Genomic DNA, 17,414 nt, shown 5'->3' with positions numbered 1-17,414 from the left:
CAATGCTTTTCAGAGGCTTCATGCCCCAGTGGGCTTAAATTCAGTGAGTCAAACTGGTTTGTCCTCAGACTCTTAACTTATTCATGTAAAAAAAGGAAAGTCATTTAAAAACCTATGTGATTATATAATTTCTCTCACTGACAGATGTTGTATTGAAAGAAAAAGTAACAAATTACTGCGATTACTGCTGTAAAGTCTGACAAGTTTCATTTCACACATGATCAGGTGTGGATTCTTAAAGCAGTCCATCATAAATGCTTCTCATGTGGTAATCTGATGTTTGGTGTTTCTACTTCTTCTACTTGTGTTTAAATCCTCAAAATGATTTAATATATTTTTGGTCCTAATGACCAGTGGACATGTGAAGGAAAAGCACGAGGGTGCAGCACGAGATTGTCATACTGTATCTTATTTAGGAGTGCACAGACACACACAGGTGTTTTTAATTTTCTGGGCTGCATCCCAAACTGAATATTTTTTCCCTTTAATGCATACTACAGCTGCTCTTACAAAATATGTATTGCTGCATGCAGAAGGCGTACAACTGGGATATACTCCATCATAACAGCACTTTGTACTTTGACAGTCATGCATTATGTGTAGCTGACACAGACAAAAAACCCCTCAAAAACATGCTGGCTTGCATTCTGCAAAAAGCGCCAGTATGCAGAAGCACATCTTAAGATGTAAACCTAAATACCAGTTTTGGAACGTACTGACGTACTGACTCTTTTGCCACAGTAACATTGTGGCTCAGTTTTTAGTGCTCACAGCAGAGTTCATGCTCAGGCAGCGGTCTTATCTGTGGAGTTTGCATGTGCTACCTGTTATCGTGTATGTTTTCCCCAGTTTCTCCTTCAAACACATGCGGGATGAAGGTTTGATCACCTGTTTCAGTTGGAGCTCATCCCCAGGCAATGGACAGTGTCTGCAGACATCCAGTATCTGCTTGGGATGTGTTAATGCAGTAATAAGTTTAAAAGTAATTTTATCCACCACTTATTTACAGCTACAGGATACATAAAGATGAATTTTATGGAATTATGGGTATTGGAAAAATAAAGATTATGTAGCTTAATGTTATTCCAATATATAGGAGGTTGAAGGAGGTGTTAGTCTTTATTTGCCACTTTGTTCTTAAGGTTTCCTGTTCCCTTGTTCTGTTCAACAAATTCAAGCATGAACTGCCTGTTTCAGATGTGCATCAGCATTGACCTGATATGTTTATCTTCGACCGGGCGTTGGTCAGAGATAAAGATATAACACAGATAACACAAATATCTAGTCAGCCAATCACATGGCAGTAAATCACTGCATTTAGGCATGTAAGCATAGTGAAGACAACCTGCTAAAGTTCAGAGTGAGCATCAGAATGAGGACGAAAGATACTAGACTGTTGGAGTCAGATGGGGGGCTGAGCATTTTAAAAATTGCTGATCTATTGGCATGTTCCGCACAACCACTTTGAGGTCAAACAACTGCTCATTACAACCAATGTATACTGGGGAGCTTCTCTGAACCCACAGCATGTCAAACTTTGAAACAGATGGGATTGGCTGCAGAAGACCACACTGGGTGCCCCTCCTGTCAACTAAAAACAGGAAATGAAGACTACACTTCGCAAAAGTTGACCAAATTTGGACAACAGAAGACTGGAAAAGTGTTGCCATGTATGATGAGTCTGAGTTTCACTGCAAAATGGGCAGAATTTGATGTAAACAACATGAAAGCTTGAAAGACTTGATTCAAACTGGTGGTGGTGGTTTAATGGTGTACCAGCTGAGCATCATTTAAATGTCACAGCCTTCCTGAGTGTTGTTGCTGACCATATCCATCACTTTATGAACAGTGTACAGATCATCTGATGGCTGCTTCCAGCAGGATAACTTGCCAGTTTCAATCCACTTTTGGGATGTGGTGGAAGGGGAGATTAGCATCATGGATGTGCAGCTGACAAACCTGCAGCAACTGATGCTATCATCTCAATATGGACCAAAATCGGTGAGGAATCTTCCCAGCATTTCTATACCATGAAGAATTAGGGCAGTTTTGAAATAAGGCAAAATAAGGTCCAACCAGGTACTATCAATGTGCATCTAATGAAGTGGCCAGAAAGTGTGTATATTAATCAATAGACAGCACATTTGTTCCTCTGCTCTTTGTGGTTCAGTTTTTTATTTTCTTCCTTGTTTTTTCCCCCCTTTGATATGTGAAAATGTATTATTTCCCCCCAAAATTTATAATAATAATCATACACCTTTCTACAATATCTGTTTACATATAACTAAACGAAGGCTTATTGTCTTTCCACTGTCTTTCTGTTTGTATGCACTAGAGGGCACCAGCATGCTGGGAAAAACCAAGCAGAGCCATGGTGTCAAAGTTTGGGTTAGAATGTAACTTTCACCCTCTGTTGAAGATGAAATATAGTGAAACCTTACAAGAAGTGCACAGTAATTACTCACAGTCTATTGCAGACCTTAGTTGTAATGTTAAATCTTGCTGAGGTGTAGTGTTGCACCTAACACTAACTTTCATGTCTGGTTTTTCTGCTGAATAATCATTTTCAGGTCATTTGTTTTCTTTATATTTCTTTTCATTATTCTAATAAAAACATACTGTGTTTAATAAACGTATTTTATGTCAGCTTTTTAACATCATGTCCTGGATCTTAAACACTAATTTACTTAGAGAGTTACCGTAAATACTTTGTGTATTATAGAGTGCTAAATTTTGACCCCATTTTCCAAGATTTTAACTGATTTAAAATTCCACTTAAAAATTTAAAAAATAAATAAATAAAATAAAATGGACCTTTTCTGCTCATTTCCAGCACCAAATTTTTAGTCACTGTGCATGTGTTACGGTTCAAAATAATGAGTATTTATCTTATAAAGTTCATCCTTGTTTTGCATGAAGCAATTTTAGCTCAGTCCCTTCTCCTCCAAATTAAATTATTATCTGATTGGATGCTGCTCATAAAGAGGAAGTGTGAATAACAGCTGGGTGGAACCGCTGTAGTCATAGTCAGAGATATTCTCCTGGATGACCATGTTATGGATATTTGCTCTCCCTAACATCATATAGAGCCAAGAAAGAAAATAGGCTCCATATTAAGCAATTCATTGATTCAACAGAAATCTTAGCTGATAGACTGATTAATCAACTAATTGACTGAAAAATTAGTTCAGTGTTAGTAAAATATGTGATTCAGTGCACTATGGTAAATGGCCTGTATTTATATAGCGCCTTTTACTAGTCCCTAAGGACCCCAAAGCGCTTTACATATCCAGTCATCCACCCATTCACGCACACATTCACACACTGGTGATGGCAGCTACATTGTAGCCACAGCCGCCACTATAATAACCAGATACATTTTAATTTACACAGGAGGTCACAGCCTGACATCAGGGTGATTCTGCCAGGTATGACTGTGGTTTTCCTCGACCAGAGGTAAGATGAAAGAGCCTAAACTCATAGAGGAGTTTTTAATCTCTCTCCTTTGTCTCTCATAGACCTGCCTTTCTCTCACATATCCATGTTTAAGAGCAAAAATCCTTCTTCTAGTGACCTTCAAGGCAGTGACGACTAGCAGAGAATTAAACCCGCCAAAATAAATTGTGTTTTGCACTAAAATGATGTCTTGAGTTGTCTGAGTGCACAAGAACAGTTGGTATGGGAAGTCATAGTCTGGGCTTTTAAGAGGAACAGACAAACTGAGGATAAGAGAGTTGGTGATGGAGATTGGGACTGAAAAGAGGAAATTCACATGAAGATAAGAGAAGCAGCGATTATTTCTGAAGTGGCTGTTGAATTGAAGCTTTATTTCATAATTGAGTGCTGTGCTGGGTAAACTTAGTCTTTAATGGTAAAACTGTGTACTCAGTAATAATCTCAATCATGTTTACCGATCAATTTCCATCTGGCTCTACAAACAGACTGCACGGACCAGAATGAAGAATCTCACATGATTAGTCTCAGTAATCAAAAAGGTAAATAATTGTTTTTATACACAGTTTCAAAAATGCACCCAGCTACAGTATGCACCCAAGTAGGACTATGCTGCCAGTTTCTCTTAATGCGATGTGCCATATCAGTTATTTTTCTTTTAATTCCTCCTCTGGCTGTATCTCATTGCTTCCCTATATTGGTTGCCAGTGAAAGCTTATCCTACAGGCACTTTTTTTTTTCAAACTGGGGGAAAATAAATTACTTTGCATCTAAGTTGATCCTTCATGCATATTTTCTTGTGCTCCCTGTTGGGATTGCGGTTAAGATTTTCATTTCAGCTCAGTTTAGCAAAAAATACAAGTACATCACTTTAGGTCATATGCCCTATAGATTTTACTTTTCATTACAGAGATGGGGCTTCCTATATGTTTTAAAACGCACATGCATGTAATCGTCATAGGAAAGGCAACCTCACAGTTGCAGCTTTGCTATCAACGTGAATTTTGATTTTTGATTAGCCTTCTCAGAAAGATTTCTCCTGAAATGTTGTGTGTGGCACACAAAGATGGTTGTTTCTCAAGTCCTAAAACCAAAGCTGTCCAAGGTTATCCTCATTCAGACCAATATTTATTCATTTATTTATGCCTTTTTCCCTTCCAGAAATGCCATATCCACTGCAGGACAAGCAGGACATTTGGATGATTTGGCTTCATTTTTCAAATCCAGCTTCTTCACAAAAACGCTAATGCAGTTCTCTAAAAACTGAGAGCAAATTTCATGCTCAACATGCACACCATCCGAGGAATTTTAAACAGAGGTGTCTCCTATAATGTCAATAAACTGCTTTATGGAAAATTGCATTGGCAGTAAATTTGAACCTGCTGTGCTCCCAAGTTAATGAACACCCAGCAAAGCAGCTTCCTCACAGATAATTAAAGTGCTCGGAAAAAAAAAAATTAAAGATTGCCTCATTCACAGAAAATAAGAGCTGATTTTAAACATTCGATTATAATCTCTGTTCTACGATCGTTTTCAGTAAAATTTGTGTTTACAATTTCCCCTCATGTTTTAAAGTGTTTTTATGAATAATTTGAAATTATTTCAATCTTTCTGAAATCTCGCTTTCTGTCAGATGATGCAACTTTCTGTGCCCCCAAAACAGTGCAATGATCCGTTTGTTTTTGTGTTTTTAGTAAATAATACTAAACAAGAACTTTTACATACATGATACTTTTTAAACATATATACATACACATGATGTCACACAGCGCAGGACCACATTATAAAAGAAACTAAAATTAAATCTAACATAGTTCTTTGTATTTTTGCATTGACATGGATGAAAAGACATCATCGTTGCTGTAAAGGAATCGCTTTTTTAACTGATGGATGTAAATGCATATTTTTAGCAGAAAATAAACTGCAAGACAAAATCTCTGTAAAGCAAAATAATTCTCAAGGACCTTCAGTCTTAACCATGGCCTACTTTGGAAATCTTTCTCTTTGTACTGATGTAAAATATTGCTGAAACTGATTTTCCTTGATTCCTAATCAGTCGATTGTTTAAATAGAATAATTTGAAATGACAGGTTATTAAGTTTTCTTAATAGCGTGGGTTCCCTTTAATATTGGTTTGCTAAGATCTAAATAAGAAGAGAAGCGAGGCCCCACAACTGAAATGGGAGTTTCTGTAAACCAAAGGGAGTCACATGCAGTGCTTTTTATGAAATAAAAATCTAAACTTATGTACAAATTAATGTGGAACTATTTTGTTCTACAGTCTCTGTTTAGAAAATGACTGCAGGTTATATGCTGCACTGGAGCCCTGCAAGTACAGGCCTCTTGACTGAAGTGATCTTCTGCTTACAGCACTCTCTCTAACATTAAACCTCTCAAAGACCCTGCAGACTGGACGAAGTGGGGAAATTTGGTTGTGTTGTTCATCCCAGAAAACTGCAGCTGCCAGTTTGATTTTATGTCTCAGTTACAGTACATCCCACTATTGACAAGGACAAAACATTAGATCAGACATTCACTCCTACAGGCGGTGAATACTTGATCATTTTAGGTTGAATACCCCTTTACGTACAGTATCACGGTCCTCAATGTAAAGAAACCTAAACAATCTTTTTCAGAGTCCTTGACTGCAATGCGTTCTTATAATATACTCAGTTGGCGCTGGTGGAATATTAAACATAGTTTATCCTCATGATGCACACTGAGGTACACATTTTCCTAATTAACCTTTAAGCTGGAGGGGGTTCTGCTGTCTCATTTTCTGCTCTCTTGGAATCCTGTTAAATTACTGCACATTTAAATGAAACAGGAAACAAGCTGACACAGAAGTAGACGTCAAGACATTGCAAGTATACTTTTTTGTGGCAAATCTTCTGAGAAGTTTTTGTATCATGTTTTCATTTCACAATGAAAGAGTCACTCAGAAAGGATGACATGAAAGGTCCTTGCAAAGGTGGTGAAGTCTCATTGAGACTTTATTGTTCAGTAACCTCTTTGTCTTTTTGATCACGTGTTGTCCTTTGTTTGCTTTATGAAAGAATCAGGCTGTTCCACTAGAGGAACTCGGCCTGTGGTTTGGCTGAGAGTTGGCCGACTGTCACCTCTGTGTAGGTGGATCCAGTCAGGATGCAGGCAGTCCTTTGGGGTGTCACATGACACAGAGCTGCATTGTCAGTGCAGTGCAGACACGCCCCGTAGCTCTCCTGCTGTCCATTTGAAAAGCGCGTGGAGACGCTCATGTCCTTGTTGCGCTGTGATGTGGATCCGAATCGTTCTTTCGGCTCGGACTGCGGACTGCCCCTGTAGATCATCTGTCGTAACATCGAAGTGTCTCTGTATAAACACTCGCGAAAGTTGGGCTTACACAGGAGGTAGACCATAGGGTTGTAGATGGTAGAAGACTTGGCAAACACTGCAGCAAGGGCAAAAGCAGCAGGAGGAACTTGCGTGGCATCCCCGAAAGCAGCCCACATGGCCACGACAGCATATGGAGACCAAGCAGCCAGGAAGCCTATGCACACTGCTACAGACAGCTGTGGAGAAGGAGCATTCACACATATGCATGCAGATATTCAAACAACATTGAACAAAAAACATGACATGCAGAATTTAGTTTCATGTTAGTGGCAAATTTGTATGAAAACATATATCTTAAGTATTATAACTTTAGTTTTGAATCTATCCATGCAGAAGTCTACATATGCATCAGAAGACTGTACAGAGATAAAGAAAGTAATCATTTTAATTTATAACCTTCTAATTATTTATGTTTTCATATCCTACTCAGATCCTGTTAGCTATAAAAGCTATAGTCAGTGGTGCTGAAGCGACACAGCCATAACCTCTGACCTTGACAATGAGAGTGTGTGCATTGGTGCTCTTGGCCTGTGGTGACACATGCTGCTGGACGGCCTGACGTGAGCCTCGCACGGTCAGCAGAATGAAAGTGTAGGAGAGGAAGATGATAGTGCAGGGGACTACATAGCAAAAGAAGAAAAGGCAGATAATATAAGACAAAGCTGAAAGCTCATAGTTGGGTGCATGCCAGTCAATGCAGCACGCTGTCCCATAAGGCTCAAGACTGTAATGTCCCCAGTGTGCCAGTGGCCCCAGAGCAAACACAGACGCGTAACACCAAACTCCAGCCACCAGGAGGTGGGCATGTGACGAGGAGAAGTTGTTACCTGATAAGAGAGGAAATAGAAAAAGGTGCCTTGAAGTTATTATGCTCGTTTTACTCCTGCTGCTGGTAAACTTTCTGTAGCTTTGACAACATCATGCGTATCAATTTATTCCACCCTCACCGTGGTTTGGGACACAGACTTTAAGGCAGCACACTAAGGAAAGCACTGTGAGGTTTGTCAAGCTGCAGAGACCAAACAGCACTCCACACATAGCATACACCTGGCAGATGATTTCTCCAAACAGCCACCTGTACACACAGACAATGAGTAAAAAAATGTAATAGAGGCTAGGGCCCAGAAAAGTGCTCCCTGTTTGAGTGTAACTGTAGAGTTTCAGTCACAGCTTTGGAGGGTCTTTTTATTGAGTGTGAGGATTGAAGTATAACAACAAGCTTTGGGAAGCCCTCTCCATCCCGAACATAGATTTCCAATATAATTTGTTTATATTTATTCTGCAATCTGATACAGTATTAAGAGTACCTGCTGGAACATGATCCATTTCAGTTGCATTCAGGCATTTAGGATGAAATAAACCACTTTCCAAAATGTTCTCACTTTTCCTCATTCTCATTCTTTCTTGGTTATTATTAATCTCTTCTAACAACAATAAGCCCCTGTTCAAAACCAGAGGTTCAGTTAAGATAATTTAGAACAATACATTTTAAATCAGGTACATTATTATTACTGGAGGCCATCATGTATCTTGTGTCTGCAAAAGTGTTCGCATTATTTTGTTTTTAAAAAGTATATTTTTGGTTGATAGATGACTATTTTCTGACTGTTTGCTAAGCTAATTGCACCAAAGGACCTCTGGATATATAACATGGAAGACTGTGTCAATAAAAAACAAGGACAAGAGACCTCACGTAAATGTGCTCCACCTTAATGTTTCTTTGTGAGCACTGAAGCTCTCCTGCAGTGCTGGAATTGCTCTTTGCAAGTCAGATTATGATCACTTTTACATGTATGAAATGCATACTAGATCTCCTCCACCTTGTAACAGCAGAGACCCTCGATTTGAATATGAGTTTCTGGGAAGAGCAACTCACAGGCAGCTAAATCTGGCAACTAAGAATGGTGGTGAGTGACAGAGACCACAGATTTATTTTTGTTTACCGAAATGGTGACATTTTCATGACATGTACCGCAGTTTTGCCAGATGCCCTCTCTTGGGATGTAGCTGTTGAACTCAGGGCAAACTGACAGTGCAAAACTCTGTGAGTGTGAAGACAAAAACAAAAAACAAAGCCGAAAGCAAACACCTGGTAATGCTCGTGACGTAACACGTCTTCGTCAGGCTTGGAAACTGCAGTGTCCTCCACTGAAAACGGTTTCATTCAGAGTTTTGCACTGTTGATTTTCCCAGCAGGAGTTGGAGTTTGAGGTCAATGATGAAAATGTAAGTAGGTATTTAGACAGAGAGACAGAAAAAAGGAAGTGCACAAACTTTAACAGGAAATCTGTTAAAAGTCATTTTTTATAGATTTTTAGGTTAGACATGTTGTAACATATACTCACTGGGCATTTCATTTGGTATAACTGTTTAAACTGCTCATTAAAGCAAATATCTAATTAGCCAAATACGTGGCAATATGTTGATTAACTTAGGCATGTAGGCACGATGAAGACACCCTGCTGAAATTTTAAGTAAGCATCAAAATGCCGAAGAATGCGGATTTACTTTTGCTGGATTGCTGAATAGACTTGTCTGAGTATTTCATAAATTGCTGATCTACTGGGATTTTCCCACACAACCATCTCTAGGGTTTACCAAGCGCGAGCTGAAAAGAAAATATCCAGCGAGCAGCAGTTCTTTGAGTGAAGCCAGATGTCTGAGGAGAATGATGATGTCAAATAACCACTTGTTACAACCAAGGTAAGAGCATCTCTAAAAACACAGCACATTGAACCTTGAAGTAGAAGGGCTAAAGCAGCAGAAGAGGTGACAATTCTGTCTGCTGACAACAGGAAACTGAGGCTGCAGTTCACACCGGTTTACCAAATTTAGATAATAGGAAAATTGGAAAAATGTTAATGAGTCTCAGTTTCTGCTGTGACATATGAAAGCATGGATCCATCTTGGTTCTATTTATTGTCACAAAACGAATCAAACTGATATCTCTTAACGTGACAACGAGTTCACTGTAAAAGGCTTCCACAGTCTGGTCCTGATGCAGAAGGAAATTGATGAATTCACATCAGTTTGTTAGGAATGGCACTAAATGTGGAGGCCCTTCCACATGGGGCTAGATTGAAAATATAGTTAAGGCCCACAACTACACAAAATGTTTATCAATCTCCATTTTTTTGCTATAACATGTAGCTATTTATAGTGAATAGAGAAAAAAAATTAATGATTACTGATAAATGAATTTGAAGTTGAAATGAAATAAAAATATAGAAGGAGCTTTTACGATACCTGTGTGAAAACGCCGATGGTATGGCCAGTGGAAGTAAAGTGAGTGTCATCCCAAGGTCACTGATGGAGAGATTGATGATGAAGAACTCTGCTGGTTTCAAGGTTGACCGCTTGTGATAAGCAACAAGTAGCAGTGTGGAGTTGCCTATGATGGACAGTACACCTGTGAAAGAAAAGGAGATTGAGTTGTGCTAAAGATGGATAAAGCATAAAAAAAATGTTGTGTGGACTCACAGAATAAGCTGTAGACTGAACCCATGAAGATGTCATGCTCCTTGGAGATGGTGGAGGTAAACACAGCAGACGTGTCTGAAGCATTTCCCATCTGAAATGTCACCACTCGAATTAATTCATGGTCAATAAAGCTGAAAATAATCCAGGAATTTACAAAAGTCAATACTCAACTTAGGATCCTAAAAAAATGAAAACATGCAAAAAGGAAGTATATATAGTCACTATGTAAAATCGCATCAATGCAAACTGTTTTGTTTCTGAAGCATTTCAAACACTGCACACTGTCTGTAGTGCACTGCAAGCTGTCCTACTGCTGTTATTGCAAGAAATATCTGCAGCCTACAGGATCAGATGTAGAAATAAATTAAAAAAGCCGTTTTGAAGAAAAATAATCCTCTGCAAAAGCTGAGGACTGTTCATATTAAACACAAATATCTAAAAAGCATTGACAGATGGAAAAAATTAAAGCACGGTGTCATTTTTAGGATTTACAACAGGGGTACAAGCGGTTGAGGGAACAAAACAGTTATGATTAAGACCAAATGTGCTCAGATTTTCTGGGAATAAAAAGCTTGTGAAATTGCAGTCTAAGCATGATTCAGCAAGCACACATGCAATTGCAATCCAGACACTGAAGTGATCGAAGAGATACATAATGGGCCGAGGTGAGAGTGTGATTCTTTTTTTTCCCTGCCATGAAACAGAGTTGACAGGCTCTCCAGGATTTCTAACACATTGTTGGAAGATTCTTAATGGAGTCTTCTCGCCATCACTTGAAAACTGTCAGAGGCATTCATGCTTCTCATATTCTTTAGCCAGTCGGCTTCTTCTTACCCAGCTATTTGCAACCAAGATAATGATTGCTATTCAGTGCATCACTTTGCTTGATAGAAAATGAAAAATACAATGGAAATTGGGAAGGAAAGGATGGTGCAGGGACGAAATGCGGAGCAAGAGTTGGATAGCTACCAGAGATGATGTAGAGGCAATATTGATGTTCAAGGACTTAGGCAATCACAGGGATGAAGCTTCATTACTATGCAAGTCAGCACGCCAGTCAATGACGAAATGTCCAGTCAGTCTGAGTGGAGGAGACTCAGCGGAGTACAAAGCTGTGACCCATTTTAGTACCACTCAACTCCATGAACTTCATTCTTGTGTCAGCACAATAATGGATTCTCAGTCAAGTAAATTTCCCCTCAGGTGTTTTAGGAATCAGTGATGGAACTGGCGTAGCATACGTTTACTATCATTCCAAAGCCTTTTCTTCCCCAAATTAATTACCTTGAAGAAACAATTCTTTGTATTTCTTTCAGCATCTAATCTCCAGTATTGATTAAAAGCAACACTGTTACCACATTAATGATCAGCCCTGTTATTGCTGGGATAGATACAGTTTGTGAGAGCATGTGTTCTGATAAAATGTGTGTTCACTCAAATCTGTGCAAAACATGTTTTCATCTCATGAGATCTCTTGGGAGGGGAAACTGTCAGGTTTTGGAAGATTTAAAGTTGATATTAATCATAAACATCCTTTGCACAGATCTGAATGTGCACATGCTTCTCTCTCAAGTGTGCTGGTTTTTAAGCTCAAGCACTCTCAACAATCACTGACTGAGCTTTTTCTTTTTTTTAAAATTGGCTCTGTAACTGAGAAAGCGTGCATCTTCCTTTTAATTGGATCATAATATGCTTATTTTTGCATTAGCTCCATAATAAAACAAAAGCAGCTTTGCATAGTTCAAATTTTAAAATATGATCCTTATTTATGTTATATTGGGTTTATGTGTAGCTCCTCTGTTTGACGCTAAAAGACATTTAAGCTCCTGTCCCTTTATGCCAACTTTTGTCTGATGGGTTGCCCTTCATAAATACGTTTTCAGGTGGGTACAACTTCTTTAAACTGTGTCTGAGATATATTAGAGACACCCATTCTTAATTATATATAAAAGCAGCGGAGCATAGAAAAAATGTGTCATCGTTTTCGAAAAGGCTCCGGGTTCGCTGTCCAAACGGCGTTTTCAAATGTATCCGCTTTGGAAAGCGTTTTCAAAACACTGCGTTTTCCTTGACTGAAAACGCCGTCTCAGTGTGGATGGAAGGCCAAAATGGAGAGAAAAGGATGCGATTTCAAATGAAAATGTATTAGTGTGGACATGGCCCATTTGGCCCATTTTGACATCATAGCGTCACATAGTTGTTGCAGATTTGCTGACGAGTTTTCTGCTGCTTCAAGGTTTAACAGGTTTTGCATTCAGAGGTGCCTTCGTATCAGCTCAAGTCAGTCTGGTTATTATCCACTGACATCTAGCATCAACGAGGTGCTTTCACCCAGAGGGCTGCCGTGTACTGGAGGTTTTCTCTGTAAACACTAGACATGGCTGTGTGGGAAAAATCCCAGCAGATCAGCAGTTTATGAAATACTCGGATCAGCATAGCGAGTGTGGAAATGAAAAGGGAGCTGTTATGGAAAGATAAACTCTGTCATTGGTCTGCTGTGATAGATTGAGTATTTTGAAGCTGAGTGGGCTATGACACAACTGTCATGTCTCTGAGCTTGCCTGAATAACTAATAATTGGACGCCTTTGATACAGGGACACGAGGACTTTGACCTCCAGATGATGACGTGAGAAGTGCGCCTTATATCACCTGCTTACCTGACTTATTATTTAATTTTTCACGCACATGTGCACTCTATCCTTTCCTTCTCTGACCCTGTAGAATCATGTGGTTTGCAGAGGATATTTAAAATAATATTTCTGCAGTTTTACTGCTGTTGTCAGCATGACAAGTTATCTATTAAGTTTGCAACAAGTTTGCCTGAGGCAAGCTATCAAACTGTGAGATTTGCGGTGCCACTGAAAGTAGAACTGTCACTCATAACCATTAAATGTCTGTAGTCAGCAGAGATGAGCAGCCATTTAAAGGCTGACAGGCATGTCAGCGAGTGAAAGAGCAAAGAGACCACATGCTCAAGAGCAATGGTTGTGTATCTGCAAGGTTTCCAGCCAGTCTCAATTTTTGATTTGTGTTTAAATGTTAATCTGTTACCCAGCATTTTCTTTCCTTCAGAAAATGTTGCCATCAGGATTCGTATTTTTATCTAAAGTAAATTACCCTCTTTGCCATTATAATGGCTCTCAGTGTATGTGCATTGACATTATGAATCAGAAAATGTTTGTGATCGAATGTGAACTTAATGCAAAGTGCCACATTTAATTTTGCATGCTTGGCTTGATTTACCAGCCCTGTCCCTTGAGCATTTACACTGTTTATATATGTACATTTCAAAGCAGTATTGAACAGTTTTTACTTATTTATGCCTTTTTGTGTTACAAATATGCTTGAAAAAAATAACCTGAAAAGTGAAACCAGTGTGGAAGTGCCTTAAGCCTGTATTCCCTCTAATAGCCAGCAGGCACGTCTCCTCTGATTGGAAAAAAATACCTGGTTGTATAGACGTCTATGGGGAAATGACCTCTGTAAATGAATTCCTGGGGGGTTTATAGTGTCACTCACTAATTTCAGGTTTAACATTATGTTTAGTTTATAAATTATCATCCTTATTAGAGTGAAACAGAAGTGTACAGTGCCATAAAAAAGTATTTGACCCTTTCCTTTTCCTTTCTTTTTTTTTTAGTATTTCTAAAAGTAGGATGCTTCAGAACATCAAACTAATTTTAACACTAGACAAATGTAACCAGAGTAAATAAAAAATGTAGCTTTTTTTCTTTTCTTTTTTTTACCTGACAGAGCTGCTGAATCAATACTTCATGTAAATAGGACCTGCCTGACAAAGTGAAGTAGGCTAAAAGGGCCTTGAGGCAACTGTTTGGCACTGTATAGCTAAATTTGAATTGAATTGAATAGAATTAAAAGATCTCTAAAAGCAACCCATCATACCACGGTCTACAGTGAAAGATCCTTTTAATTCCTTTGGACTCCAGTGAACTATGATGAGAACCATTATCCACAAATGGAGATAAGTTGAACACTAGTGAACCTTCCAGGAGTGGATGTTCTACCAAAATCACTCCAAGCACACGTCATCAACTCATCCAGGAGGTCACAAAAGAACCCCGAAAAACATCCAAAGAACTTCAGGCCTCCCTTGTCTCCTTTTATGGGGAGTGTTCATGATACAACAGTACTAAACAAACTGGGCAAAAATGGCATGGGGGAAAAAACAATGCTGACCAAAAAGAACCCAAAGGCTCGTCTACCCAAGACTTTGGGCAAATATTCTGTTGGCTGAACAAACAAAAGTTACATTTTCAGATAGCTGGTGTAAAACTAATACACTAAAACCATGAATTCTACTCTCCACCAGAAAATCCTGAAGGATAATATCCAGCTATCAGTTTGTACCATAAAGCTAAAGAGGACTTGGGTTATGGACAATGATCTGAAACACAACAACAATTCAACCAAAAAACTTAAATCAATTTGACTGAATTACTAAAACAATTCTGGAAAGAAGAGTGGGCCAACATTCCTCCCCAGCGATGTGAAACACTTATCACAAATGTGTGATCCACAGCTTATTTTCACTGAAGTCAAATAGACAGCATAGCACTAGACAGTTTCACTACCATTAGGCGAGTGTTTACAGGCAAGTCAGCATCTTCCATATAAACTATGGCAACTGTACCAACTGACTAGTGACCAAAGCAATTGCAAGGAGGTTTTTTTTTGTGCAGCACCAAATGTCTGTTTGTGACCACTTTCAGCCTCCAGCAACCATTTACCAACCAGACGAGGAATTGATATATTTTCCCTGTTGACTGGTGGGTGCCCGGGCGCCTCCTACTGGTGTCTAGGCCTCTGTGACGGTGGCTCTAGCAGCTAGTTTCACAGATGGCCCATAGCCTCCAGCAACCACTTGCCAATTGGTTGACGAATACACATTTTTTCCCTAGCAACTGGTGGTTGTCAAGGACCGCTGACCAGTCTTTAGGCCTGTTTGACTGGTGCCTAACCAGTCAACAAAAAAAAGAAAAAAGGGGAAAAAAAGAAAGCAAGATATGGTGCATACAACTCAAACTCTTGTGTTCTAGTTCAGGGCAACATAATTATACCACCGACAGCCTCACCCAGCAGCACTCTACCACACTAGATGCTGGGAATCGGTGGTAAAGCCCTTTGAGTTGAGCAGTATTTAAAATCAAAGCAGCAAATATGATGTCCAGTGTGTTGTGTGGTACGTGCCACGACGACCTAGTGGAACCTTTGTGAGATTAAAGTCAACTGTCACCCTCGCTGTGTGGAACTGCCACCTCATCTGAGAGTGACTGACAGTGACAAGCGAGTGCCATCACAGTACAATATTTACAGCAAGTTTTAGCGGCATGACAGCATGGTTGGAGGCAACTCCTTCAAACATTGCTGGGCATACGACATATCTTATGTAACCTGGAGAATTAACATATGATGCAATCTGCGTTCACATGATGTGTTTAAGAAGTCAAGCACTGCATCATATTAATGTAACTGTGAATCAGTTGTCAGCAGAATTATACGGGTAAATAAATTAAGCAAAGGGAGATGGCGCATGATTTGATTGTAGCATAGACCTTCTGCAGTTGTGGTAACATAGAGGACAGATTGCCATTTAGCTGATTGCTACTGAGGCAATTAATCATAAATGGTCTGATGCAAGTAGGCAATTACAAACTTTTGGTCATGTGACGTGTCGCTCATCCTAATTGGATTAACTTGGCATAAATATTTTTTAATATACAATGCTATAAAATAGCTTTATAATGTTAAGTTGTTTTATAATATTCAGTTGGACCTCTGTGGCTATGTGCACATCACCATCTTCATCAGTCTATATCACACAAACTATTGTGTGATTAATCTCTGATTAGTATAGAAAAAGAAACTTTTGATTAGGTCAGTGTCATGCCCTCAAACAGCTGTTTTCATTTCCTATTTGCCTTTGATTCTCATCTGCAGTTGGAGCTCAGTCACTTTGTTAAATTATGTTGTATCCAACAGAAGGACTTCACAACAAAATCCGTCTTTGTCCACACTTATTGATTTTCTGCGAAGAGAGCTTTGAGTGAGCCACAATCACATATGTCTGCACAAGCAACAACGAAAACAACAGCAAACAGTTCATGCATGCAGGCAAACCCATCCAGATAAACAACGTGCAGCAAGCGGCTCAGGATCAAGGCAGGCTGTCTTGCAAATGGTCAGTGTTGTGACGGCTTCAACTTGGACCACCAGATAAAGAAAAGCACTCGTTTGTTACAGAGTGGGATAATCAGGATCTCGTCACTAATCCTGCCGGAGGTCCCACGAGTCGGCTGTGAGGTCTGAGCCTTCATCTTCATCATTATTACAGCTTGCACAATTCATTTTCGCTCCCTTGATTTAGTATCTGAACCTTAAATGAATGCCCTTCACTAAATAACCTTTTAACATATCCAGATGTTGTCATGTTAGAGGAAGAATTGCAAGTCAGGAAAAACTACCAGACATTTTCACAGGAAAAAAAAGCGGATCTAAAAGAATAAAAGAAAACAAAACATATATATATATTGATCTATGTCAGCGCCTATCTCGCTGTTCACTGGTAGTAAACACTAAAAAAAAAAACAAGCAAAATTTCGGGAGTCACATAAATGCGACATCATTGTTGATCCCCCCCTCTTTTTTTCTGTTATTGTCTAATCTCTTTGTATTGCTCTGAAAATTGACACCCCGCGGCTACGCTGCTTACCTTCCAGGGAGGAATGGCTTGTCCTCAATTAAACTCATGGAGGCCAGGTGGAGAGCAGGACACAGAGGAGAGGAGCTTGGCCAGCCACCGAGAAGGAGACAGAGAGTGGAGGAAAAAGAGAGAGGTGGGGGGGAAGGATAGAGAGAGGGGAGCACTGGTTCTATTTCAGCCTCACACTGAAGAGTCCGGTTAAGGTATCCTCCTCCCCTTCAGTGACATACACTTGCATGCAGCTGGCCAGGTGGACACATGCTCGCTGCATCTTACAGCATGTGCGCTGATCATTATTGTGGGCATTCAACTGATGGAGAACGAAAAGCCCACAGTGACGGCAGGCCAGAGAGAGAATAACGGGAGAGAGAGAGAGAGAGACGG

At 39.5% G+C, this 17,414-nt stretch overlaps 1 protein-coding gene across 1 annotated transcript; it reads right to left on the bottom strand.

The window, feature by feature from the left end:
• Window positions 1–3,792: 3,792 nt before the first annotated feature.
• Window positions 3,793–17,379, bottom strand: opn7d (opsin 7, group member d). The gene is made up of 6 exons (XM_005930669.2): window positions 17,040–17,379; window positions 10,309–10,399; window positions 10,075–10,237; window positions 7,776–7,903; window positions 7,321–7,655; window positions 3,793–7,004 (listed from the first exon to the last, which is right to left on the bottom strand). Exons 2-6 carry the CDS (start codon window positions 10,397–10,399, stop codon window positions 6,525–6,527), a joined length of 1,197 nt encoding a protein of 398 aa, XP_005930731.1. The 5' UTR covers window positions 17,040–17,379; the 3' UTR covers window positions 3,793–6,524.
• Window positions 17,380–17,414: the final 35 nt, after the last annotated feature.

Source organism: Haplochromis burtoni, unplaced genomic scaffold, assembly GCF_018398535.1.
Source record: "Haplochromis burtoni strain Fernald_Lab_line unplaced genomic scaffold, NCSU_Asbu1 Contig_134, whole genome shotgun sequence".
Classification (NCBI taxonomy): Eukaryota; Metazoa; Chordata; class Actinopteri; order Cichliformes; family Cichlidae; genus Haplochromis; species Haplochromis burtoni.
The sequence above is the reverse complement of the archived record's forward strand: the minus strand, read 5'-3'. Positions and strand labels throughout refer to the sequence as shown.